Source organism: Caretta caretta, chromosome 9 (genome assembly GCF_965140235.1).
Source record: "Caretta caretta isolate rCarCar2 chromosome 9, rCarCar1.hap1, whole genome shotgun sequence".
NCBI classification, from domain to species: domain Eukaryota; kingdom Metazoa; phylum Chordata; order Testudines; family Cheloniidae; genus Caretta; species Caretta caretta.
In genome coordinates, this window is record NC_134214.1 from 1550436 (window position 1) to 1577503 (window position 27068).

At 41.3% G+C, this 27068-nt stretch overlaps 1 protein-coding gene across 9 annotated transcripts in view; it reads left to right on the plus strand.

The window, feature by feature from the left end:
* Positions 1–27068, plus strand: part of ATP13A3 (ATPase 13A3) — a 132281-nt gene that overhangs the window by 18329 nt on the left and 86884 nt on the right. For 3 of the 9 annotated variants that reach the window (XM_048864476.2, XM_048864479.2, XM_048864477.2), the window contains exon 1: positions 12570–12671. The exons of 4 other annotated variants lie outside the window; for them this stretch is intronic. In XM_048864476.2, coding sequence (XP_048720433.1) covers positions 12595–12671 — 77 coding nt within the window. In that variant the 5' untranslated portion in view covers positions 12570–12594. Of the gene's footprint in view, positions 1–2273; positions 2292–12569; positions 12672–27068 lie in introns of those variants that run through there. 2 more of the 9 variants (XM_048864478.2, XM_075132022.1) reach the window with 2 other exon arrangements.

The window sequence follows — 27068 nt, forward strand, 5'->3', positions numbered from 1 at the left end:
TCACAGAGTTACTTGAGACAGTAGCTATCTACCTATTTCAATGCAAAAAGATTCCTGGAACCATGAGGAAGAAAGAGAGGTTTCAACAAAGGAGGCCTTCTGGCTGTTTGCCTGCAGGTGTACAGCTGCCCATCTCACTGCAAAATTGATATAATCATTGAGAGCGGCACAGAGGATTTGGAGAATCTTTACCTTCTCTCTCTCTCTCTCTCTCTCTCTCCCAACCCAAAATTGTTGGCAAACAGATCATTCTCCTATTCTGACCTAATATAACTGTCAACTCAGCCCCTGACATTACCTGTCTCACCCACTGGGATCTCTCAAATGAAGGTTAGAGCCTACATCCAGACCCAGCTTTGTTGTATCTGGCAGAGTGGATGCTGGCTGGTTAACTATAATGAGAAGAAGCTGCTCCGCTGAAGTCCAGCATTTATTGTTGCAGCACTGGAAAGACTGAAGTAGGCTGACTTATGCAGCCAAATGGAAGAGGTTTTCTATTTAGACATCTCAGTGCTACCTGTTTCTCCTAGGGTTTGTCTATATTGCATTACAAGCCCAGAGTTTTACCTTGCTTCCATCTGCACACAAATGTCACTAAATCCAGGGTTCAGATTTGGGATCCCAGAACTCCACAGAAGTGGAGGGTCTGAGCCTGAGTCAAGCTGGGACCCAGGATTCAAGCCTTATTGCTTTGCAGTGTAGAGACAGCCTCTCTGGACTCATGCTCTGGGAATCCACCAAAAAGTATCCCACAATCCCACAGATCAACTTTCTCTGTCCTTTGGACAGTCAAGTTTGGCAGACAGTCATGTTTTCCCACGCTGCACCACAAAGGGCTGGAATGGCCAGATTTTGGGAGGCGCTAGGAAGTCTGGGATATGGGCGGTGGGACTTAGGCTCTTATAATACAGTGTAGAAGCTGGAGCCCCAGTTTGGGACCCAGGCTTCAACAATTCTTAACTTGGGGTTACAAATGAGAGTAGACTTCTCAAGCCCTAAATTAACAAACCACGGGTTTGCTAGCTTGAGATTTACTAACCCTGGCGTACATAGCAGAGTAGACGTACCCTAAGAGACCCTGATTCCTGGTATTCTGGACTGTCTGCTGTCCCTACTGAATTCAGGGTTATCCGTCAACACCATGTGGGTACACCTAGTAGCATCAGCACATCATTCCACTGCTCAGGATTACAACATAGTTCCCGTTGCTAGATTCCTTAAGGGAATCCTTCATGAGTTTTCCCCGTTCTGAGAGCCCCCCCCCCCCTGAGATTTTTAATGTAGTTTTATCTGGGTTAATGGGTTCTCTTCTTGAGCCCCTAGCAATGTTGTCACTACTATATCTATCAATATGGCCTTTATTATTATTTATTATTTTTTAAGCTATACGAACCCATTCAGAGTGTCCGAGAAGTACAGGCATTTACGGCTGGTCCCCCTGACACGTTTGCGAAGGATAAGGTAGTCCTTAGGCCTCATCCTAGGTTTTTACTTAAGATTGTTTTTCACTTTCATTTGAATCAGATAATTCACCTGCTCATTTTCTTTGCCAAGCCCCACTGCAACTAAGGGAAGGCTAAACTACCCACCTTTGGTGTAGTTAGGACTCCTGACAGAACAAAGCCATTCAGGAGTTTCCCCAGACTGTAGCATTTGCAGGCAGAGGGAAAGACTGACTAAACGGGTTCTTAGTTGCCTTAAATCGTTCTACGAGTTAATGTGACTTTATCTCTTAGACAGGTTAAAGCTTACTCCACCATGGGTCAGGCAGCTTCTGCGGCTCTCCTCAGAAACACATCAATTTCAGAAATCCGCAGGGCAGCTACATGAGGGTTAATTCACTGTTTCACACGGCATTATTTCCTCCTCAAGATCTGATGCCTACTTTGGCAGAATTATCCTCTAATCAATATGTAAATACACACAAGGTACTCACCTGCTGTCCATGAGGTTGCTGTTTGTAAGTCATCAGAAGTGGAGTATGTGTGGCCAGTCACTCAGAGAAGAAAACTGTTACTTACCCTACAGTGTAACTGGTTTGAAATGTGTTGCCTGCATGTATTCCAAAACCCGCCATTCTTCCCCACTACAACAGTCCAATAACACCTGGATTCTGTATTGGCAAAGGAACGGAGGGACAGTTGGGCTCATTATGTCCTTTAGTGATGGTGTGCAAGCTGAGCCAAGCTGCAGGCATGAGCCCAATAAATACTGCTGGCCAAAATAATTGGATTTGGTGTACATGTGCACAGAGTGGACAACATGATCTCAAAGAACCACAGTTATTGCAGGTAAGTAACATTTCTTTTAGGTTTGGTATTAATAGTAAATCTGTAGAGCTCATGCCATAGTGGTATAGTGTCCCTTAAAGATCTGGGACGTGTGGATGTGCAACTGAAGGGATGGTCAGTTCCTAGTGTCTCATCAAAAATGAGGAAAAATACTCTATTTTAGAACAATTTGCCTTGCAAGTCTCATAGTTTGTTTCTTTTCCTTTATTCTTTGTTAGGGACATCTGCCTGTGTTGTGGTTTGTTTGTTTTTAATGGAATATTTCAGTTTTCATGATGTAGTTGGTGGTATTTAACAGGTTTCTTTTTCCATGGACATGCTTACTTTCTTGCATCAAAATATATGGGACAATAACTAGAAAGTTACAGAAAATACATGCAGCTTTTCTTGTGTTGACTTGCAAGGACCAAATGTTATCAGGAAGATATCAGAAATTCCTGTCTGTAATCTGAGTTTATTACAAAGCGCTGTCAGACACTGTTACAGTGCAGTCACTTTAGCACTTACAGTATTCTGTACAGAATATTGTATTCTTTTCCCAAGGAACCGCAGTGATGGAAAAGACCTACTATGTCATCCAACCAAGCTCCCAAAGGGATAATTCATTATTTGTTTGTATTCTAATAGCACCTGAAGTCCCCAACCAGGACTCTCCTTCATGGGTCATGTTTTTACCCTTCATTCAGATCATCCAATGGTCTTGATGAAGGGAGTGTAGAAGCTATTTGTGTATTTCTCTCATGTGAAGGATGTGTAGATCAGTGTGCATCTTATTTTTAAAAATAGCCTCCAACTTAACTTTGCTCAGGATTTCAAGTGCTCAGCACCTCTGAAAATCAGACCCCAGATAACTCAAGTTGAGAATAACAAATAGAGGTGTCCAAATATAGAGGTTGCTTTTGAAAATTTAACTATGGATTGGTATCCCTGGGTGAATAAGTTATTAATGTGGACAGCAGAGAAAGAACCTTACTGTCCTCTGCGCTTCAGACTGTTTTCAAGAAGAAAATTTTTTGTTCTAGCAGCAGCAAAGGAATAAAATTCCATCTTTAACAGAGCCCATGTGAAGAGGAATTTCTTTCCTCCTGCACACAAGTTTTCTAAAGTTAGTTAGCCTTAGAACTACAAAATCCTTATATTAGAGCAGTTAATATTTGTAAGGACAGTTTCACTACGTACACATTTGAGTATGAGGAAGAATTTAAAAGAAGTGGAGTTGTGATTAATAGCTCTCGTTCTGAAAGAAATAACTATTCCAGAGCTGAAACTGAAGGGCCCCTTACCAACTGTAAGGATTCACTAGTTTGGTGATAGAAACTGCATCAAACTCAGACTGTTAATAATTCAAGTTCTGAAGTTTTAATATTTCAGTTTTACAAAAGATGATTATTTGCATAGCATCAACAGCATGAGGTACTCCACAGATGTATCCACTTACATAAATAAACAATGACAGAAGTCAGATTTAGAAATAACCGTTTAAAGGTGGGGATGAAATGTGAGTATTCCAGCAGGTTTCTGTTAGGATTTAATTCCAGCTGGCTGTAAAATCTAAGGCTTGGTCTGCATGAGAAAATTAGGTCGGTTTAACTACGTTGGTGAGGGATGTGAAAAATCCACACCCCTGAGCAGTGTAGGTAAGCCGACATAAATCCCTACCTAGACAGTATGCATCCGATGAAGTGAGCTGTAGCTCACGAAAGCTTATGCTCAAATAAATTGGTTAGTCTCTAAGGTGCCACAAGTACTCCTTTTCTTTTTGCGAATACAGACTAACACGGCTGTTACTCTGAAACCTACCTAGACAGTGCTAGGTCAATGGAAGAATTCTTCTGTTGACCTAGCTACTGCCCCTCGAGGAGGTGGATTACTTATGCCGATGGGAGAATCCCTCCTGTCTGCATCAGTAGTGTCTACACTGAAGTTCTAGAGTGGCAGAGCTGTGCTGCTGTAGTGTTTTAACTGTAGGCAAGCCCTAATTGTTTAAGATGAAGGATAAGTTACTGTTATGAGCTGGGTGAAACCCTGTTATGGGTTGAGTTAAAATCACATTGCGATTGGGCGTGAATGCCCCTTTCAGTTAACATACCTATTAGGATAGATTAATCACAGCCCCCTCCTAGGACAAAGCTTTTGGACTCTGTGTGTGTGTGAGTGTGTAAACCTTGGGGCTGTAAGCTAAGAAACTGCTCCATTGGTTCTTGTTTCCTCCTCTGTTTGGAGAAGCAGTGCTCTGTACATTCCTTGCAAATAAAGAAGATTGCATAAAAGAAAATATCAGATTCCGTCAATTTCTACTGCCAGCTGCAACATCCCAGGGCCTTGGACTTTGACTAGCTGGTTGGGTGAAAAAGGGGTAATGTTACTTAACTTATGAAGCAAATCCAGATTTGTATGACTACTCTGAATAACTCAGAAGCAGCTAGATTGACCATGGCTTGAACCTTGGCAGCAATGTGATGGCACTGAGGGTAAATTTCAGGATGATGAGTCAGATCTGTGTTCTCTTCCTGTCTGTCAGAAACTTGCACTCTGGACATGTACAAGTGACCTTTTCCTCAGTTTCCCCATCTGCAAAATGAGGCTATTTTCCCACTTCATGGGGCTGTTGTGAGGCTAAATTATATAGTCATAGCCATATACATTCCTGTAAATAAGTAAATTGTCATCAGCAGCAATCTCTCAACTGATTTATGGACTGGTATTTCAGTGGCTTTTTACATACAGTAGAACCTCGGGAATGGAGGTTGTTCATGACTCTGAAATGTTTGTAACGCTGAACAAAACGTTATGAACATTAGCTGAATACAGCTTTGAAACTTTACTATGCAGAAAAAATGCTGCTTTTAACCATCTTAATTTAAATTAAACAAGCACAGAAACAATTTCCTTACCGTGTCATTTTTAAAAAAACTTTCCCTTTATTTTTTAGTAGTTTACCTTTAACATAATACTGTATTTTCTTTCTTTTTTGGGCGGGTGGCTGGGTTGTCTCTGCTGCTGCCTGATTGCATGCTTCCAGTTCCAAATGAGGGGTGTGGTTGACTGGTCAGTTCATAACTCTGGTGTTCGTAACTCTGAGGTTCTACTGTAGTTTGTTTGCTTACATTTAAAGTCTAATGTGGTGGTGGTGAAAGACAAAGGGGGTAGCTTCAGCTAACAAGCACATAAACTGTGTGTAACTTAAACTATATAAGCCTACTAGTTTTAAAATGTATAACATTCAATAAAATGACTGTTTACTGATGTTAAAAATGAGCTATCATCACTAATTCCCTTAACATGTTATTTGAGGGCTCAGTGTGCTAGGCGTATATTGAAAAGACAGCCCCTACCCCAAAGAGTTTGCAGTCTAATTAAGGTGAACATGACCCACACTTCAGGGTATTGAGATATCTTTCATATACTTATGTTGCCGGCACCCAGTGCCAGAGGCGAACAACAGCAGGGGTTCGTTGCCCGGTGTGCGTCACCCAATAATCACAACGGGGTGGAGAAGCAGAAAAGTTTATTTGTAGCTGCAAACAAGGTACAGGGAGAATAGAATCTCAAATCCTGCACACAGAGCAGGAAGTTACACAGGCTTTTATACATCCTTTCTTCAGCATACTTATCCAATAGCAAGCTGCCCTAAGTATCCATATAGCCAGCCAATCCAGTTACCAGCTAGTTCCCTTGTTCTCTGTACCATCTGTTAAACCATACATAAAGCTGCTTTATTCAGCATTGTTCTTCCATATCTGCCCTGTTTGGCCTTGCGGGGGGGGGGCGCGCAAGGACACTTGGGCCTAGTGTGAGGGGGCTTCATCGACACTTGTGGTCTTCCATCCCCTCAAGTTACCTAGTGGTCATGCCCAGTGTCCCCAACACTTAAATTTAGATTACCTTGGTTTGAGTGGGTAAAGCATTCTCTTAATGGTAAATGTAAGAGGTTTTACTAAAGTTAAAAACTTGTTTTCAGGATTCTAGAACAGAAAAATAGGGCATGTTTAAAATCAACTAACACACCATATAGTAAAACATATTACACATACTGTAATCTGTGCAAAAAAAGTCTTTTACTCATCTTTCAGATTTGAATGCTGTGGTGTGGCTGTGTGTGTATTATAGTACCGTGACGTCATCATTTAGAAAATATACATTACATTTACTAGTACTGAAATAACATTCTATAGAACATATAGGAAGCCATGTTCTTTCTTCCCCTTGGAGTTTATGATCTAAATGTCAACAGCAAAACTACAGTTATCAGTTATTGTCCCTGGTTGTTTATCTTGTACTCTTTGTGATTCATGATGGATCTTCTGATTGGTGCAAATTAGTGAGGCTTTACGGTATTTTAACAAAACTATTGCGCCTCCCTAAGAAGTCTGAGCTGTGGATATCTTTGTTTCTAAGAGTTAGTGACATCACACGTACCATAGAAAAGAGAACGCAAATGTGGGAGGGAGGATTAAAATCACACCTGGTACCATAAATGTATACGAAGTATTTTAAAACATCTGACAGTTTCCAGGTGCATATTCCTTTGAGAGGTCATCTTTTCCTGCCTTGAGTTTATAGATGGCTAAGGAGGGTTTGGGATTGCTGCACCCTCTCCATTAACTTTTTTCTTTAATTTTTGAGTCCTTCTGTTGGATTTTATTTTGTTGAAACTAATGTGAATCCATTGACTTCACTGGAGTTCCTTCAGATTTATACCAAAGTATCTGAGCTCAGGATCTGTCCAATAAGTTCTTTAAGTTCAAATGAAAAATTTAAAGTTCTCAAAATGACACATTGTGAACGACAGCTTGTACACCGAGAGTGACAAGTCAGTTCATTTATTTTCATCAATACTGTTCCAGCTGATTACAATTGTTAGTTTATCTGTTCACTTGTGGAATCAGATGAGTAGGTTTAAAAATGTAGTATTTTAGCATCACTACTGTTTTAGATTGTAGTTGGATTTGTATAACAAAACCCCAACCTCTGCATTCCAAACAATAAATTTGTTAATGCATGTCAGTTTATAAAATAGGTGTTACAATCGACTAGTTCTTTCAGACAATTGCATTTGGTACTTGTGATGGTTCTTTGCTTTGGCAGAGAAATCAGGATGTCTATGGCTCACATATTTCAAGATCTCATGGAGGTGCAAATTTTGTCTAAAATCTTATTGGAATACCACACTAATTAATTTTTGTAAACTGTGCCAATGTCCTTTAGAAAATTACAAACCAGTTTTGTTTTCAGCAGTGACTTTGGTTTACCTTATAGGGTATGTCTATACAGCAGTTAAACACCCATGGCTGCCCTGGGTCAGCTGACTGGCTTGCGCAGCTCCGGCTGTGGGACTGTTAAATTGCTGTGTCGACATCTGGGTTTGTGCTGGAGCCCAGGCTCTCAAACCCTCCCCCTCACGGGATCCAGAGCTCAGGCTCCAGCCAGAGCCGAACGTCTACACAGCAATTTTTAGTCCTGTGAGCCTGAGCCCTGTGAGTCTGAGTCAGCTGACCCTGGCCAGCTCGGCCATGCCACGAGTCTTTTACTCCAGTATAAATGTAACCTAAGGTTGTTTGCCTGCTCATCACAGCAAACAAGATTGCTTCCATAGTACAGATTAAGAGATCACTGGCAGGTGTTTGTATCCTGATGATTTGTTGCCAGTGACCCAATGTTCTTATGTGATTGCTTTCTTAGTATTTGATATTACAGTAACTAGCTGCTGCCTGGGATATTTTCAGTGTATAGTGGGGGTGCCCACTAGAGGGCACAGATGGCTTTCTTTCTCTTCACTTCTTCAAAACAAAAAAAGTGTACATTCTTGGAAATGATTTGTAAGATTAACTCATAAAGACTTGAGTCACACTTTGTGATTACTCTGTGCATAGATTACCAAATAATAGTATACCGAGAGTCAGTAGTACATACAGAGGTACAAATCTCCCTGAAGGGATATCATCTTAAACTTCTTGTTGCCTCAACAGTGGATGCAGTTGTGAGCACAACTTATTCAAGGCAATTGGTGACATTCATTACAAGTGGTCCTTGTCTCATAGCATAACTATTGGAATTTTCAGAATGTGTTTTGTAAATAGATATTTGTGTTTGTTTCAGAAAAAGAGGTGAGGACAGCCAACTTTTCATTTTTTCTGGAAAGACTCTCCTAGTTGATATTAAGAGGGATGTAAATCTTCACATTCTTAATACTGATGACATAGACCATATAACAGTGTTTCTATACTTGGCGTTTACTTTGGAAATGTCACCTGCCCTCGCCTATGGAAAGTTATAGGGGTAGGGGATATGTGTGTGTGACTTTTTAGTATTCCCTTCTCTCTGGAAACTAGGAGTTATTTTTAGATTATTTTTAATAATGGCCTCTTGTGGCTGTGACACTTGTTGATCTGCAACTAGTTGGTCCAAAATTTTTGTTTTATCAAGATAATTTTAAATTAAGCATTCCCTTGGAAGTACAACACTTAGTATATTATATAGTGATGTTTTCTTTAAAATCCTTTTACAGTAGGGTAACTTAAACAATTTTAAAGCTAGAAAATTAACAGCCTTTCTAAATATTCGGGAGCCTTGTTTCAAAAAGACAGTTGCTCTCTTGTATGCAGTGTTGTTGTAGCCATGTTGGTCCCAGAATATTAGAGACAAGGTGGGTGAGGTCATATCTTTTATTGGACCAACTTCTGTTGGTGAGAGAGACGAGCTTTTGAGTTTACCCAGAGCTCTTCTTCTGGCCTGAAGAACTGTGTGAACTCCAAAGCTTGTCTCTCACCAGCAGAAGTTGGTTCAATAAAACATATTGCCTCACTCACCTTGTCTAATTGCTGTCTTGCACATGAGAGCACCGATATTTAAATAAGAGAAATAGCTTTTAACAGGAGTTTATGTGTACATTCCCATGGAAGCCTGTAGATACAAATAGATGCTAAAATACTGTCACCTTGAGTGGTCCCTTAGAATATGTGTTAACTACTTATGCTAAGTTGTCTGTTCCGTCTTGTATTTAGCTGTGACATCTCTGTACCTTTCCTGGACCTGAGGAAGAGCTCTGTGTAGCTTGAAAGCTTGTCTCACCCACAGGCTTGACATGCAAATGAGGTGGTATGGCTATAGGGAATTAAAGCACAGGCTGATGTTCAGCTGGTACTTTGAGCTTGTTTTGATATCTAGGAAGGAGACTTTTCATCACTAGATCATTGGTGTAAATCCAGACTAGGTCAGTGGCAAGCAGAAATGAACTCATTATCTGCAATTCATTTCCTAGTAGATTATTTTATACAAAAACTAAAAGCATCACTGTCACATATGGTATGTTGGTGACTCTGAGATGAATGGGCATGAGAATGTCTCAGTATCTCATAGGTTCAAAAATTCATAGCGTTTAAGGCCAGAAGATCATTTAGTCTGACATTCTGTACAGGGAGTCCTCGGACTTACAATACAATCAGTTCCTCAGAATTGCGTTGTAAGTCAAAACCGCTTTTCCAATAGGAATCAATGGTATGAAGGGGGGATTGGTTTCTGAACTAAGGCTTGATACACTATTTTCACCACAGTAACCCAGATTTTTGAACTAAATGAATTATAGATGACTAATGTTGCAAAATCAGTGTATTTACTGTACACTGTATTTTGTAAACAGCATTCCGATAAACATATAAACTCACATATGCTGCTCAGAAAGCCAGAGAAAGCCTCAGCCAATCACTGTTCAAGCTTTCTGATTGGCTCTCGGCCCCGAGCTTAGCCAGTCAAAAACAAGTGGCAACCCTACCCGGCAAAAAGCTTCCCTGCTGCCTCAAAGCCAATCAGAAGCGACCCCTTCCCGCTCCCTCCCAGTACAGACGCTCCCCGATTTACACAGTTGTTCTGTTCTGGAACGCCTTGCGTAACTCGAATTGTGCGTAAGTTGGAAAAGTATACCCAACCACGCCCACCCCCCCCCCCCCGCCCTCGAAAAAACTCTTATTTCTAGCTTACGGAACTTTTTCCGTAAGTGCGGATTTGCATAAATTGGGTCTTGTGTAACCCGGGGAGCGTCTGTATAACGCAACTAGGAGGTGATTTCAAGCGAACTTATGCAAATCAAGCATCGTAAGGGCGAAACAAGCGTCGTGGGGGCGAAACGGGCAGTCAATTGAAAAGCGTCGTGTCATCTGACATAAATTGGGCATCCTAAATCCGAGGACTCCCTGTATATCACAGGCCATTACATTTCACCCAGTTACCCCTGTATTGAGCCCAGTAACTTGTGTTTGTTTGGCTAATTCAGATCTTCCAGAAAGGCAGAGATGGAGAATCTACCACTCAGTGGCTAATCAACCTTGCAGTTAAAAACTTCTTATGGCTTATTTCCGGTTTGAATTTGTCTGGCTTCAGCTTCCAGCCATTGCTTTTTGTTGTACCTTTTTCTGCTAGATTAAAGAACTCTTCAGTACCTAGTATTTTCTCCCCATGAAGGCTCTTAGATACTGTCATCAAGCCACCTCTTAGTCTTCTTTTTGATAAACTAATCAGATCGAGTTCTTTAAGTCTCTCACTGTAAGACATTTTCTCCAGCCCTTGCATCATTTTTGTCACTCTTCTTATCCCCCTCTCTAATTTTTTAACACTTTGTTTAAAATGTGGATACTAGAACTGTACCCAACATTCTAGTATCGGTCTCACCAATGCTGCATATACAGGCAAAATCCTGTCCATATTCCTACTTACTACTTCCCTGTTTATACATCCAACGATCACACTAGCCTTTTTTGCCACCTGGTATTGGGAGCTCAGGTTCTGTTTGTTCACTGTGGTCCCTCTTTCAAGGTTTTTCAGGTAGGCTTGACATGACCTGTTTTCTGTAAAACCATGTTGACTGGCATTAATTATATTCCTATCCTTTCATTTGTTATTAATTGAATCCTATACAATCTTTTATAATTTGCCCTGTCTTAATATCAAGCTATTTGCCCTTTTAGAATATTGTGACATTAGCTCCCTTCCAGTCTTCTAGAATTTTGCTGATATTCCAAGATTTATTAAAAATATTCATAAGTGATACAGACATCTCCTCTGCCAGGCAACTGAGGGGGGATATGATAAAGGTCTATAAAATCATGAGTGGTATAGAGAAAGTAAATAAGGAAGTGTTATTTACTCCTTCTCATAATACAAGAACAAGGAGCCACCAAATGAAATTAATAGGTAGCACGTTTAAAACAAACACAAGAAAGTATTTTTTCATGCAATGAACTGTAAACCTCTGGAACTCCTTGCCAGAGGGTGTTGTGAGGCCAGTACTATAACGGGGTTCAAAAGGGAGCTGGATAGATTCATGGAAGGTAGGTCCATCAATGGCTATTAGCCAGGATGGGCAGGAATGATATCCCTAGCCTCTGTTTGCCAGAAGCTGGGATTGGGTGACAGAGCATGGATCACTTGATGATAACCTGTCTGTTCATTCCCTTTGGGGCACCTGCCATTGGCCACTGTCAGAGGACAGGATGCTGGGCTTGATAGGACCTTTGGTCTGACCCAGTATGGCCATTCTTATGTTCTATGCCAGTTCTGTTAGGATTCCTGGGTGCAGGTTATCCAGGGCTGCTGATTTAAAAATCTTTATCCCTAGTAGATATAGTCTAACTTCCTCCGTTACTAATGGACTGGAAAATACATCATCATTCCGCTTCTTTCTAAATACAGGACAAATATTTATTGAACACTTCTGCCTTTTTTTTCTTTTTTCTGCATTATGAACAATTTTACCATCTCCATTTAGTAATGGGCCTATACCATTGCTACAATTTCTTAATATAGTCTCTTATTGCCTTTCAGTAATGTTGAAGTTGGATAACTCATGAAGCTGAAGCTAAAAATTTAATACTTGGTTTGTTTTGTAAAAATTATAACATTAAAACAAATCAGATTGGTACGTTTTGTAGTTTTAAAGCTATAAACATATGAAGTTGGCAAGTTCACATGTGCATGAGAGGAGAGGATAAAACTCGACATCCCTCTGCTGATTTAGTCACTTAACAAAGGTAGCCATTAAAATTTTTAACTGTTCAGTTATGATTCAAGAAACTTTCATAAGATCCAGGGTCAAAGCAAGCAGTGCTCATGGGCTCCACGGATTAAAAAAATGGGGAGGAGGGGGATTTCCTTGTGTGTACGTGTGGTTGGTTTTAGACAGCCCCAGGAACGTTTAAGGAAAAACTGTTGTTTTTCTACGTAGTTAACCTTTGGAATTTAAATGTGATTTCTTAACGTTTGATCCCATGACATTTACTCTGCCACACTTCACATCTGATGGTGGAGAATAATGCATTTAATAGGGAAGAGAGGAACAGAAATACATATGTCTATGCTGTGTCGGTCTCAGGATATTAGAGAGACAAGGTGAGTGAGGTAATATCTTTATCAGACCAACTTCAGTTGGTGAGAGAGAGTTTTTGGCAAGCAGAAGTTGGTTCAGTAATAAATACTATCTCTATATATGTCTAAGCATTTGGGAACAATCTAACTTTAGGAATTTTTAGCTTTGAGTGTTGGATTTCTCAACCACAGATCTGCATTAATATGTGACTGTCTGCAGTTTAAAATAGTAAAAATATGAGAGTTCAAGAACTGCAGGTGATAATTAGATACTTCCCCAGTTGATAATACTATTTTTGTTTTTCCCAAGTTACTTTTCTAACAAACGTTAGCAAGTTGTTGTTAGGTACGGTTATAGTTAACAGTAAAAGTTTTTGAAACTGAAGATATGCAGGCAGATACACTAGAAATGGGTTTTTCAGTACAGCATTAATTATAGAACTTTGTTTAGTTATGATGTGTATGGTTTTGAATGTAACATAGGACATAAAATTATCTTGACTGTGGCATGTATTTTACTATAAACATTGAAATCTCTATTGCAGCCTACAGACAAGTATAATTATACAAAGAATACACTTTACAAATATAAACACAGTTTTGGTTTAGTATATGTTGGATACAATGGTCTTCCTTAAGCCTAAGCACAGAAACAAAAGCCTGCATTATTATAACAGAAAGCCCAAGATGGGAAGTGATAAAATCGGTATTGAGTAGAGGGCTTTGTTAAAACTTAGCTGGTGTACTTGTGAAATTTCCATGTATTCATTAAATTCTTATGTCATTCTTATTGTTAGGGGTTGGTTAGTTGACTAAAGCGTTAAGCTTTGTTTGCCGTGACAAATTATAACCCCAACTCCTTTCAAAATGTAGTTGGAAGATTCTGAACTTGAATAGTTCTTACAAATTGTATGCATTATCAAATATTTATTCTACATTATGGAGATAAAGAATGATATTTAAGGGTGTCTATCTCCCTTAAATCTCCTTCCTTAGAGGTTTTTAAGGTCAGGCTTGACAAAGCCCTGGCTGGGATGATTTAACTGGGAATTGGTCCTGCTTTGAGCAGGGGGTTGGACTAGATGACCTTCTGGGGTCCCTTCCAACCCTTATATTCTATGATTCTATGATCTACAGAAGAAATGTTGCAGAATTATAAATGGCAGGGCCTTAAATTTCTGTAAAGATGTATTACTCAGTTTAGAAATGTCTTTCTGTAAGAGTCCCATTTGCTCTCTTTATTTTAATTTAATTATTTTCTCTGGAACTTGAGACAAAAATCAAGATGTTAAAAACAACATTTTTTGTAATGCACCGTAAACAAAAAAAAAGGCATTTAATTTAAATTTATAACAGGGTATATTGGACTGACATTGCACCTTTTGGCACTAGAAGAGCATCTTCTGAAGATGAAACATCACAGGAATTTCAGCTTCTTGTGATAAGGAATATAATGGAAGTGAGGAGAAGATGACCTCTAGTCCTAGATCTGAAGTTTCTTGAACGTCCAACCAGGAACACTTACTTTTCTCATACAGTATAGTGGACATCCACTGATACTGACCCTATGGAAATAGCATTGGAGCATTGGTGATCAACTCTACTTCAAGTCAGAGCAAAAATTCTGGGTTAGACATTTGTACTAAAGGAGTGCTGCTTGGAGAAGGCATGAGGGAGGTTTTGGAAACAGCTTTTCCTTTGCGGACATCATAGGCAAGGGATTTGAGGAAATTGACAGGTCCCATAAAAGAGAGTGGCTACAAAGAGAAGGGGCATGTGGAATCCAAGTTTCAGTGAACGCTTTTTAAAATATCTTTTGGTATTGAAGTCCTACCACGTGCAGTTCAGAGTTTGTGTGCAACTGTCATATAATCAAGCCTCCTTAGTTTAAAAGGAAAAAAAAAAGATTTTAAATTTAGCTGCAGGCTCTGCCAGCTATTCCAAAGTCAGTTAATAGGGAAAATAGGCTTCTTTTTACTTGGAAAAGATGCTGTATAGTTCTTTTGCAATATAGTTTCATAAGATTGTGTTTGCAAATGTTTCCATAGTCTGTCTTCGGGCCTTATGTTTTTTCCTTTCACCCTCTTCCATGATTCTGTTGTGCAACAGTTTTTAATAATAAAACTTGACAAAGGTTTTGTTTTATGTACCCAATTCTCCATCTGTCCTGTATGTAGAAGGCCCACTGGAATTCTGTGTCTGCAGGATCAGGCAGTAATTGCTGATAAGTTTTCTTTTCTTTTCTTTTTCTTTTCTTTTCTTTTAAACAGAAATTAAAAAGAATAGTCACAAGAGTGAAATGCCTACAAGCTGCATGGAAATTATTTTAAAAATACCATAATAGAGAGACAAACTAAATGTATACCCCAAATACAAAACAAAACAGTAAGAGGACCAAAAAAATGCCACCATGGCTAAACAACAGAATAAAGGAGGAAGTTAGAGGCAAAAAGACATCCTTTAAAAATTGGAAGTCAGATCCTACTGAGGAAAATAGCAAGTCAAATATAAGTAGGCAGGCCAAAAAAGAATGTGAAGAGCAACAATTTGTGTGTTTTACTAATCAGGAATTTTTTTTTTTAAAGTACATCAGAAGTAGGAAGCCCATCAAACAATCAGTGGGGCCACTGGATGACCAACGTGGTAAAGGACCACTCAAAAAAGACAAGGCCATTGTGGAGACACTGAATGAATTCATTGCATGGGTTTTCATTGCAGAGGTTCTGAGGGACATTCCCATACCTGAACCATTCTTTTTAATTGACAAATCTGAGGAACTGTCCTGGATTGAGGTGTAAATAGAGGAGGTTTGGGAACCAGTTGATAAACTAAACAGTAGTTAGTTACCAGGACCAGATGGTATTCACCCAAAAGTTCTGAGGGAACTCAAATATGAAATTGCAGAACTACTAATTGTGGTATGTTAGCTATCACTTAAATCATCCTCTGTACCGTATGCCTAGAGGGTAGCTAATGTAATGCCGATTTTTAAAAAGGGCTCCAGAGTTGAACCTGGCAATAACTGGCTGATAAACCTAACTCCAGTACCAGGCAAATTGGTTGAAACTATAGTAAAGAACAGAATTATCAGACCCTAGATGAACATGATATGTTGGGGAAGAGTCAACATGGCTTTTGTCACCAATCTATTAGAATTCTTTGAGGATGTCAACAAGGGTGATCCAGTGGATATAATGTACTTGGGCTTTCAGAAAGCCTTTGACAAGGTCCTTCACTGAATACTCGTAAGCAAACTAAGCAGTCATGGGATAAGAGGGAAGGTCCTCTTGTGGATCAGTAACTGGCTAAAAGATAGGAAACAAAGGGTAGAAAGAAATGGTCAGTTTTCAGAGTGGAGAGAGGTAAATAGTGGTGTCGCCCATGGGTCTGTACTGAGACCAGTGCTGTTCAATATATTCATAAGTGATCTGGAAAAGGGGTAAACAGTGAGGTGGCAAAGTTTGCAGACAATACGACATTACTCAAGATAGATAAGTCCAAAGCTGACTGCAAAGAATTGGAAAGGGCTCTCTCAAAATGGTGAGTGGGCAACAAAATGGCAGATGAAATGCAATGTTGATAAATGCAAAGTATTGCACATTGTATGTATAGTTGGGATTATGTTTTCCAAAATGATGAGGTCTAATTTAGCTGTTACCACTCAAGAAGGAGATCTTGGAGTCGTCATGGATAGTTCTCTGAAATGTCTGCTCAATGTGCCTCAGAAGTCAAAATAGCGAACAGAATGTTAGGAACCATTAGGAAAGGGATAGATGATAAGATAGAAAATACCATAATGCCACTATATAAACCTATGGTACACCCACACCTGGAATACTGTGTGCAGTTTTGGTCACCCCGTTGCCAAAAAGACATATTAGAATTGGAAAAAGTACAGAGAAGAGCAACAAAAATGATGATGGGTATGGAACAGCTTCCAGTGGAGGAGAACTTAAAAGGACTGGGACTATTCAGCTTAGAAAAGAGATGACTCGGGCGGGGGGATATGATAGAGGTCTAAAAAAATCGTGAATAATGTAGAGAAAGTGAATAAGGAAGTGTTATTTATTCCACATAACATAAGAACTAGGGGTCACCTGATGAAATTAATAGGCAGCAACTTTAAAACAAACTTAAAGAAGTGCTATTTCACACACTGCACAGTCAGAGCATGGAACTTTTTGCCAGGGGATGTTGTGAAGGCTGTTGCCTGATTCTGTAGTGGTTATTGATTATTATTGATTTCCAGTTAATTACTCATTAAAGAGCTGGGGACTGTAGGGTTCTAGGCCCAGAATCAAGGTTATCAGGTTCAGTGTCTGGTTGGGAACCCTCATGTGCACAATGGAGACACTCACACTGAGGACAAAGCAAAACTTTGCAATTTTATTAGTACAATTAGTAAAGACTCAAATGTTCCATCCAAACCACATAAAAAGATAGCAGTAGTGTAGAGTTAAGGTAGTATCTTGTTATAATTACTTACATATGTTCACACCCTTTCTTGGGGATTTGGTGGTAAGAGACGAAGGTCCTGCTATGTCCCTGGCATGCCAAATGAATCTTATGGTCCAAATCTCCCATTTAATGGTGGTCTGACCTATTACCGGGACTAGGGGTTGTTATGAATATTCATAGAAATGCCCAGCCTCCTTTGTCCATATCTAACTTCCTCATCCTAATAATGTTGGGGTGTCCTTATCCTATTGGTTAGTATATTAATGATCTTAACCTATTATTGTATAAATCAAATCATTCCTAAGGCAAGTTCGTGGTTAAGCATCTGTCAACCTTTCTGTCCTAAAATATCCAGGCCTTGTATCCGTTCAGTGTTTCTGCAGTTACCTGATATCATTTTGTACAGACTGCTGCCTCGAGCCCCCCAAAGCACAATGTTCCCAGTTCCCCAAAACTCAGAGTGACTCTTGGGCCAGGTATTTATGCTAAAGTTCATCGGCCTCAAAGCCTTTTACTAACTGCTTAAGTTAATGTGTTACAGGATATAGGCCTGTAGATATCTTGCATTACTGTTAAATAAAATACTAAGTTAGCTCTATGGGCTGCAAGGCCAAAGGTATAAGTGGGTTAAAAAAAGAATTAGGAAAGTTCATGGAGGATAGGTCCATCAATGGCTGTTAGCCAAGATGGACAGGGATGCAACCCCATGCTCTGGGCGTCCCTAAACCTTTGACTGCAAGAAGCTGGGACTGGACAACAGGGGATGGATCACTCAGTAATTGGCCCTGTTTTGTTCATTTCCTCTGAAGCATCTGCACCAGCTGCTGTTGGAAGACAGGATACTGGGCAAGATGGATCATTGATCTGACCCAGTATGGCCATTCTTACGTTCTTATAAATAGACTTTTCTAAAGACTGTGGCATTGTATTAAACATTTCACTATACCTAAATGGATGATGTTTTTGCTGCTGCTAGAAACTGCATGTGCGATGACAATGTCCTTAAGTGAAATGCCTTTATCAAATACATTAAATAAAGCTGTGTTGTGTGCTATCTGGGACGCTTGGCCACATGAGACATGCATGCATAGTGAGTGTATCTTGTTTGGTAGTGAAGGAAGTCAGAGGTGCAGTGCAGACCCTCTTGTTACTGTGGAGAAGTACTCCGGTAGCCAGGGTGGAAAGAGGTCTTCATACTCTTCGTGCCTGTGTTTGGTTTTTGTCGGTCCTGTTGTAAATAAGGGTGACACGCTAACTTTTCTATCTTGGAATCTCTCACAGATCTGGCAATATTACTGAGACCTGATTGGATGATGACAAAGGCCTTGTTCTGGCTGAGGCTGGTACCAGCTAAATATTTGATCCGCTGGCCTTGTGCAAAATGAAATGGTCAGGAAGTAACTGATACATATTTATTCCAGATGCCATGTGCAAGTTTGCAAGCCACAGAAACTAGTTCGTTGTTTTAGCACTGTCCATTCCTATTTTCCTTTGGTTAGGATCTAAATTTATGCTTCTCTTGGTCAATAGTCAATGGAGATGATAACACCAAATATGAGCCCCAGGAGGATAGGGGATGGGTTGCAGAGGATTGCAATGGACAATAGGAATCAAGAGGACTTGCGGCCAGATGGAACAGGGGATAGACTGGAGAATCGCACCATTGCCAGGAAAAGGCAGGTCTATGTAGTCGGGGACTCATTACTGCGAAGAATAGACAAGCCTGTAACAAGAGCTGATCCAGAGAACAGGAGGGTGTGCTGTCTGCCAGGTGCTAAGATACGGGATGAGGACCTGAGGCTGAAGAGGATCCTAACGGGAGCGGGAAAGAATCCATTGATTATCCTTCATGTGGGAACAAATGATTCAGCTAGATTCTCGCTGGAACGTATCAAGGGAGACTATGCCAGGCTGGGGAAGACGCTTACGGAAATCGAGGCTCAGGTGATCTTCAGTGGGATTCTGCCTGTTCCTAGAGAAGGGCAACAAAGGTGTGACAAGATTATGATGCTCAACAGATGGCTCAGGCAGTGGTGCTATAAGGAGGGCTTTGGGATGTATGGCCACTGGGAAGCATTCATGGACAGAGGACTGTTCTTTCGGGATGGACTTCACTTGAGTAAGGAGGGAAATAGACTTCTAGGATGGAGGATGGCACAACTGATCAAGAGAGCTTTAAACTAGGAATTCGATGGAGATGGTTGGGAGATGTCCAGGTAATCTCCACACCAGATTTTCTCTTTGAGAGGGAAGAAAACGAAGTAAGAAAGGATACAGCCATGGGTAGGAGAATGGACATAAGGTGGAAGGGCAGTGTACATACCAGTCTAATAGGTAATATTGGATATAGAATGACCGTGCCTAATCGGGTAAAGAATGTGAGCGAGGCCAAACAGCAAAAATTAAGATGTTTGTACACTAATGCGAGGAACCTAGGTAACAAAATAGAGGAACTAGAGCTACTGGTGCAGGAAGTGAAACCAGATATTCTAGGGACAACAGAAGCAGGGTGGAATAGTCGTTACGACTGGAGTACAGGTATTGAAGGGTATGTGCTGTTTAGGAAAGATAGAAATAAAGGCAAAGGTGGTGGAGTAGCACTGTATATCAATGATGAGGTAGACTAAAGAAATAAGAAGCGATGGAATGGATAAGACAGAGTCTGTCTTGGCAAAAATCACATTGGGGAAGAAAACTACTAGAGCCTCCCCTTTGATAGTGCTTGGGGTGTGCTATAGACGGCTGGGATCCGATCTGGATATGGGTAGAGACCTCTTTAATGTTTTACTTATGGGAATTGTGTGATCATGGGAGACTTTAACTTCCCAGATATAGACTGGTGGACAAGTGCTAGTAATAATAATTGGGTTCAGATTTTCCTGGATAAGATGGCTGATGGATTCCTTCACCAAGTAGTTGCTTAACCGACAAGAGGGGATGCAATTTTAGATTTGGTTGTGGTGAGCAGTGAGGACCTCATAGAATAAATGGTTGTAGGGGACTACCTTGGTTCGAGCGATCATGAGCTAATTCAGTTCAAACTAAATGGAAGGATAAACAAAAATAGATCTGTGACTTGGGTTTTTGATTTCAAAAAGGCTAACTTTAAAAAATTAAGGAAATTAGTTAGGGAAGTAGATTGGACTGAAAAACTTGTGGCTCTAAAGGTGGAGGCGGCCTGAAATTACTTCAAGTCAAAGTTGCAGAAACTATCAGAAGCCTGCATCCCAAGAAAGGGGAAAAAATTCATAGGCAGGAGTTGTAGACCCAGCTGGATGAGGAAGCATCTTAGAGAGGTGATTAAGAAAAAGCAGAAAGCCTACAAGGAGTGGAAGATGGGAGGGATTAGCAAGGAAAGCTACCATACTGAGGTCAGAACATGTAGGGATAAAGTGAGAAAGGCCAAAAGCCATGTAGAGTTGGACCTTGCAAAGGAAATTAAAAGCAATAGTAAAAGGTTCCAGAGCCATATAAATAAGAAGAAAACAAAGAAGTGGGACCGCTAAACACTGAGGATGGAGTGGAGGTTAAGGATAATCTAGGCATGGCTCAATATCTAAACAAACACTTTACCTCAGTCTTTAATAAGGCTAATGAGGATCTTAGGGATAATGGTAGCATGACAAATGGGAATGAGGATAAGGAGGTAGATATTACCATATCCAAGGTAGAAGCGAAATTCAAACAGCTTAATGGGACTAAATCGGGGGGCCAGATAATCTTCATCCGAGAATATTAAAGAAATTGGCACATGAAATTGCAAGCCCATTAGCAAGAATTTTTAAAGAATCTGTAAACTCAGGGGTTGTACCGTATGACTGGAGAATAGCTAACATAGTTCCTATTTTTAAGAAAGGAAAAAAAATTTTATCTAGTTTGGCATCTGTAATATGCAAGGTCTTGGAAAAAATTTTGAAGGAGAAAGAAGTTAAGGACATTGAAGTCAATGGTAAATGGGACAAAATACAACATGGTTTTACAAAAGGTAGATCGTGTCAAATCAACCTGATCTCCTTCTTTGAGAAGGTAACAGTTTTTTTAGACAAAGGAAACGCAGTGGATCTAATTTACCTCGATTTCAGGAAGGCATGTGTTAGGGTTCCACATGGAGAATTATTAGCTAAATTGAAAAAGATGGGGATCAATATGAAAATTGAAATGTGGATAAGGAACTGGTTAAAGGGGAGACTACAGAGGGTCACACTGAAAGGTGAACCGTCAGGCTGGAAGGAGGTTACTAGTGGAGTTCCTCAGGGATCGGTTTTGGGACCAATCTTATTTAATCTTTTTATTACTGACCATGGCACAAAAAGTGGAAATGTGCTAATAAAGTTTGCAGATCACAGAATATCAGGGTTGGAAGGGACCTCAGGAAGTCATCTAGTCCAACCCCCTGCTCAAAGCAGGACCGATCCCCAATTAAATCATCCCAGCCAGGGCTTTGTCAAGCCTGACCTTAAAAACTTCTAAGGAGGGAGATTCCACCACCTCCCTAGGTAACGCATTCCAGTGTTTCACCACCCTCGTAGTGAAAAAGTTTTTCCTAATATCCAACCTAAACCTCCCCCACTGCAACTAGAGACCATTACTCCTCGTTCTGTCATCTGTCATCTACCACTGAGAACAGCCGAACTCCATCCTCTTTGGACCCCCCTTCAGGTAGCTGAAGGCTGCTATCAAATCCCCCCTCATTCTTCTTTTCTGCAGACTAAACAATCCCAGTTCCCTCAGCCTCTCCTCCTAAGTCATGTGTTCCAGTCCCCTAATCATTTTTGTTGCCCTCTGCTGGACGTTTTCCAATTTTTCCACATCCTTCTTGTAGTGTGGGACACAGTACTCCAGATGAGGCCTCACCAGTGTCGAATAGAGGGGAACGATCATGTCCCTCGATCTGCTGACAGTGCCCCTACTTATACATCGCAAAATACCATTGGCCTTCTTGGCAACAAGGGCACACTGTTGACTCATATCCAGCTTCTTGTCCACTGTAACCCTTAGGTCCTTTTCTGCAGAACGGTTGCCTAGCCATTCGGTCCCTAGTCTGTAGCAGTGCATGGGATTCTTCCGTCCTAAGTGCAGGACTCTGCACTTGTCCTTGTTGAACCTCAACAGATTTCTTTTGGCCCAATTCTCTAATTTGTCTAGGGCCCTCCGTATCCTATCCCTACCCTCCAGCGTATCTACCTCTCCTCCCAGTTTAGTGTCATCTGCAAACTTGCTGAGAGTGCAATCCACACCATCCTCCAGATCATTAATGAAGATATTGAACAAAACCAGCCTGAGGACCTACCCTTGCGGCACTCCACTTGATACCGGCTACCAACTAGACATGGAGCCATTGATCACTACCCATTGAGCCCGACAATCTAGCCAGCTTTCTATCCACCTTATCGTCCATTCATCCAGCCCATACTTCTTTAACTTACTGGCAAGAATACTGTGGGAGACCATGTCAAAAGCTTTGCTAAAGTCAAGGAACTACACGTCCACTGCTTTCCCTTCATCCACGGAGCCAGTTATCTCGTCATAGAAGGCAATTAGATTAGTCAGGCATGACTTGCCCTTGGTGAATCCATGCTGACTGTTCCTGATCACTTTCCTCTCCTCTAAGTGCTTCAGAATTGATTCCTTGAGGACCTGCTCCATGATTTGTCCAGGGACTGAGGTGAGGCTGACTGGTCTGTAGTTCCCAGGATCCTCCTCCTTCCCTTTTTTAAAGATGGGCACTACATTAGCCTTTTTCCAGTGGTCCGGGACCTCCCCCGATCACCATGAGTTTTCCAAGATAATGGCCAATGGCTCTGCAATCACATCCACCAACTCTTTTAGCACTCTTGCATGCAGCGCATCCGGCCCCATGGACTTGTGCTCGTCCAGCTTTTCTAAATAGTGCCGAACCACTTCTTTCTTCACAGAGGGCTGGTCATCTGCTTCCCATGCTGTGCTGCTCAGTGCAGCAGTCTGGGAGCTGACCTTGTTCTTGAAGACAGAGGCAAAAAAAGCATTGAGTACATTAGCTTTTTCCACATCCTCTGTCACTAGGTTACCTCCCTCATTCAGTAAGGGGCCCACACTTTCCTTGACTTTCTTCTTGTTGCTAACATACCTGAAGAAACCCTTCTTGTTACTCTTAACATCTCTTGCTAGCTGCAACTCCAGGTATGATTTGGCCTTCCTGATTTCACTCCTGCATGCCCGAGCAATATTTTTATACTCTTCCCTGGTCATTTGTCCAATCTTCCAATTCTTGTAGGGTTCTTTTTTGTGTTTAAGATCCGCAAGGATTTCACTATTAAGCCAAGCTGGTCGCCTGCCATAGTTACTATTCTTTCTACACATCGGAATCGTTTGTCCCTGTAACCTCAAAAAGGATTCTTTAACATACAGCCAGCTGTCCTGGACTCCTTTCCCCCTCATGTTATTCTCCCGGGGGATCTTGCCCATCAGTTCCCTGAGGTTGTCAAAGTCTGCTTTTCTGAAGTCCAGGGTCTGTATTCTGCTGCTCTCCTTTTTTCCCTGTGTCAAGATCCTGAACTGGACCATCTTATGGTCACTTCCTCCCAGGTTCCCATCCACTTTTGCTTCCCCTACTAATTCTTCCCGGTTTGTGAGCAGCAGGTCAAGAAGAGCTCTGCCCCTAGTTGGTTCCTCCAGCACTTGCACCAGGAAATTGTCCCCTACCCTTTCCAAAAACTTCCTGGATTGTCTGTGCACCGCTGTATTGCTCTCCCAGCAGATATCAGGGTGATTGAAGTCCCCCATGAGAACCAGAGCCTGCGATCTAGTAACTTCCATTAGTTGCTGGAAGAAAGCCTCATCCACCTCATCCCCCTGATCCGGTGGTCTATAGCAGACTCCCACCGCAATATCACCCTTATTGCTCGCACTTCTAAACTTAATCCAGAGACACTCAGGTTTTTCTGCAGTTTCATACCAGAGCTCTGAGCAGTCATACTGCTCCCTTACATACAGTGCAACTCCCCCACCTTTTCTGCCCTGCCTGTCCTTCCTGAACAGTTTATATCCATCCATGACAGTACTCCAGTCGTGTGAGTTATCCCACCAAGTCTCTGTTATTCCAATCACATCATAATTCCTTGACTGTGCCAGGACTTCCAGTTCTCCCTGCTTGTTTCCCAGGCTTCTTGCATTTTTGTATAGGCACTTGAGATAACTTGCTGTTTGTCCTGTTTTTTTTGTATGAGACAGGAGCCCTCCCCTTTCGCGTTCTCCTGCTCATGCCTCCTCCTGGTATCCCATGTCCCCACTTACCTCCGGGCTTTGGTCTCCTTCCCCCGATGAACCTAGTTTAAAGCCCTCCTCACTAGGTTAGCCAGCCTGCTTCCGAAGATGCTCTTCCCCTTCTTCGTTAGGTGAAGCCTGTCTCTGCCTAGCACTCCTCCTTCTTGGAACACCATCCCATGGTCAAAGAATCCAAAGCCTTCTCTCTGACACCACCTGTGTAGGCATTTGTTGACTTTCACAATTCAATGGTCTCTACCCAGGCCTTTTCCTTCTCCGGGGAGGATGGACGAAAACACCACTTGCACCTCAAACTCCTTTATCCTTCTTCCCAGAGCCACGTAGTCCACAGTGATCCGCTCACGGTCATTCTTGGCAGTATCATTGGTGCCCACGTGGAGAAGCAAGAAGGGGTAGCGATCTGAGGGCTTGATGAGTCTCAGCAGTCTCTCCGTCACATCGTGAATCCTAGCTCCTGGATGACACAAAGCTGGGAGGTATTGCCAATACAGAGAAGGACTGGGATATTATACAGGAAGATCTGGATGACCTTGTAAACTGGAGTAATAGTAATAGGATGAAATTTAATAGTGAAAAGTGCAAGGTCATGCATTTAGGGATTAATAACAATTTCTGTTATAAACTGGGGATGCATTTCTTGGAAGTAACAGAGGAGGAGAAGGACCTCAGAGTATTGGTTGATCACAGGATGACAATGAGCCGCCAATGTGATGTGGCCGTGAAAAAAGCTAATGAGGTCTTGGGATGCATCAGGCAAGGAATTTCCAGTAGAGATAAGGAGGTGTTAGTACCGTTCTACAAGGCACTGGTGAGACCTCATCTGGAATATTATGTGCAGTTCTGGTCTCCCATGTTTAAGAAGGATGAATTCAAACTGGAACAGGTACAGAGAAGAGCTGCTAGGATGATCCGAGGAATGGAAAACCTGTCTTATGAAAGGAGACTCAAAGAGCTTGGCTTGTTTAGCCTAACTAAAAGAAGGCTCAGAGGAGATATGACTGCATTCTATAAATATATCAGAGGGATAAATACCACAAAGGAAGAATTATTATTTAAGATCAGCACCAATGTGGACACAAGAACAAATGGATCTAAACTGGCCATCAGAAAGTTTAGACTTGAAATTAGACGAAGGTTTCTAACCATCAGAGGAGTGAAGTTCTGGAACAGCCTTCCAAGGGAAGCAGTGGGGGTAAAAGACATGTCTGGCTTAAAGACAAAGCTTGATAAGTTTATGGAGGAGATGATATGATGGGGTAGCCTAATTTTGGCAATTAATTGATTTTTGACTATTAGCGGTAGATATGCCCAGTGGCCTGTGATGGGATGTTAGATGGGGTGGGATCTGAGTTACTACAGAGAATTCTTTCTTGGGTGTCTGGCTGGTGAGTCTTGCCCACATGTTCAGGGTTTAGCTGATCACCATATTTGGGGTCGGGAAGGAATTTTCCCCCAGCACAGATTGGCAGAGGCCCTGGGGGTTTTTCGCCTTCCTCTGCAGTGTGGGGCACGGATCACTTGCTGGAGGATTCTCTGCACTTTGAAGTCTTTAAACCATGATTTGAGGATTGCAGTAGCTCAGACATAAGTTAAGGGTTTGTTACAGGAGTTGGTGGGTGAGATTCCGTGGCCTGCGTTGTGCAGGAGGTCAGACTAGATGATCATAATGGTCCCTTCTGACCTTAAAGTCTATGATTCTATGAATAGGCCACTGTGGCCTATAAGGGATTTCACGAATGGGTTTTCTGCTCTGGTGTCAGAGGTGCTTTGAAGTATTAAAGGATCACTGTCTGTTTTATTCCATACCTGTATTTTAGTGTCCACACTGGTGGCTCTGTATAAATACTGTCAAGCTCTCACTTCTTTAAGCACCTAATTGATTTTGCTTAAATGTTTAGATGGACTCATTTTATTTTAACATGAAAATACATTTTATTTTTTTAATTCTATACCACATTGATAGGAGGTGCTTAATTTATAAAGTTAACATTCTAGTATTGGAAATATGAAGAAAACCTTACTTAAGTTAGACACACTTTTAACACTCAAAACTTCTCATGAAGTACCTTTTAGTATAATTTACTTTCATGTTGTCTTCCCAACTCCCTCTCATCCCATCTCAAGTGTTGTACCAGGTGTCCTTCAAGGGGCTCTATGCTCCCGTTTGTGGGATTGCCACTGGTGTGAGTGGCAGAACCTGCTTCTAAAGCCATTTTCCGTGGGGTGTGCAAGCACTCTCATGCTGCATTTTATGCCATGACCATGATATAGTGATTGCGAAAACCGGTTTCTGAGAAATGTTGTGCGGAATAGTCTTTCCCTCCTTTAAGATTTAATGGCAACTTTCCTTTGCTAGCTCCCACCCTCCATCCCAGCCCCCATGAAGTTACAGAACCACAGATTTGGTTCAGCAGCTTTACCGCCTTTTCAGGTGCAGCCTAGCATTTTGATCTCTTTTAAGAACTTGAATGTGGGACTTCCAGAAGACCTTTTACCACAGTCAACCCGTTATGCCAAAGATGCCATCTTTGGATGCTCATGACTGCCTTTACTTTGAACTTGACATCCATTTGCAATTTTGAATTTCACAAAAGTTTGAACAGCCATCGTGGCATAGGAACTGAGCACTAATTAGTTTTTTGCATATGCATTAGTTTTTTGCATATGCATCCATTTTGCTGCAGGTCCAAATTTTTTCTG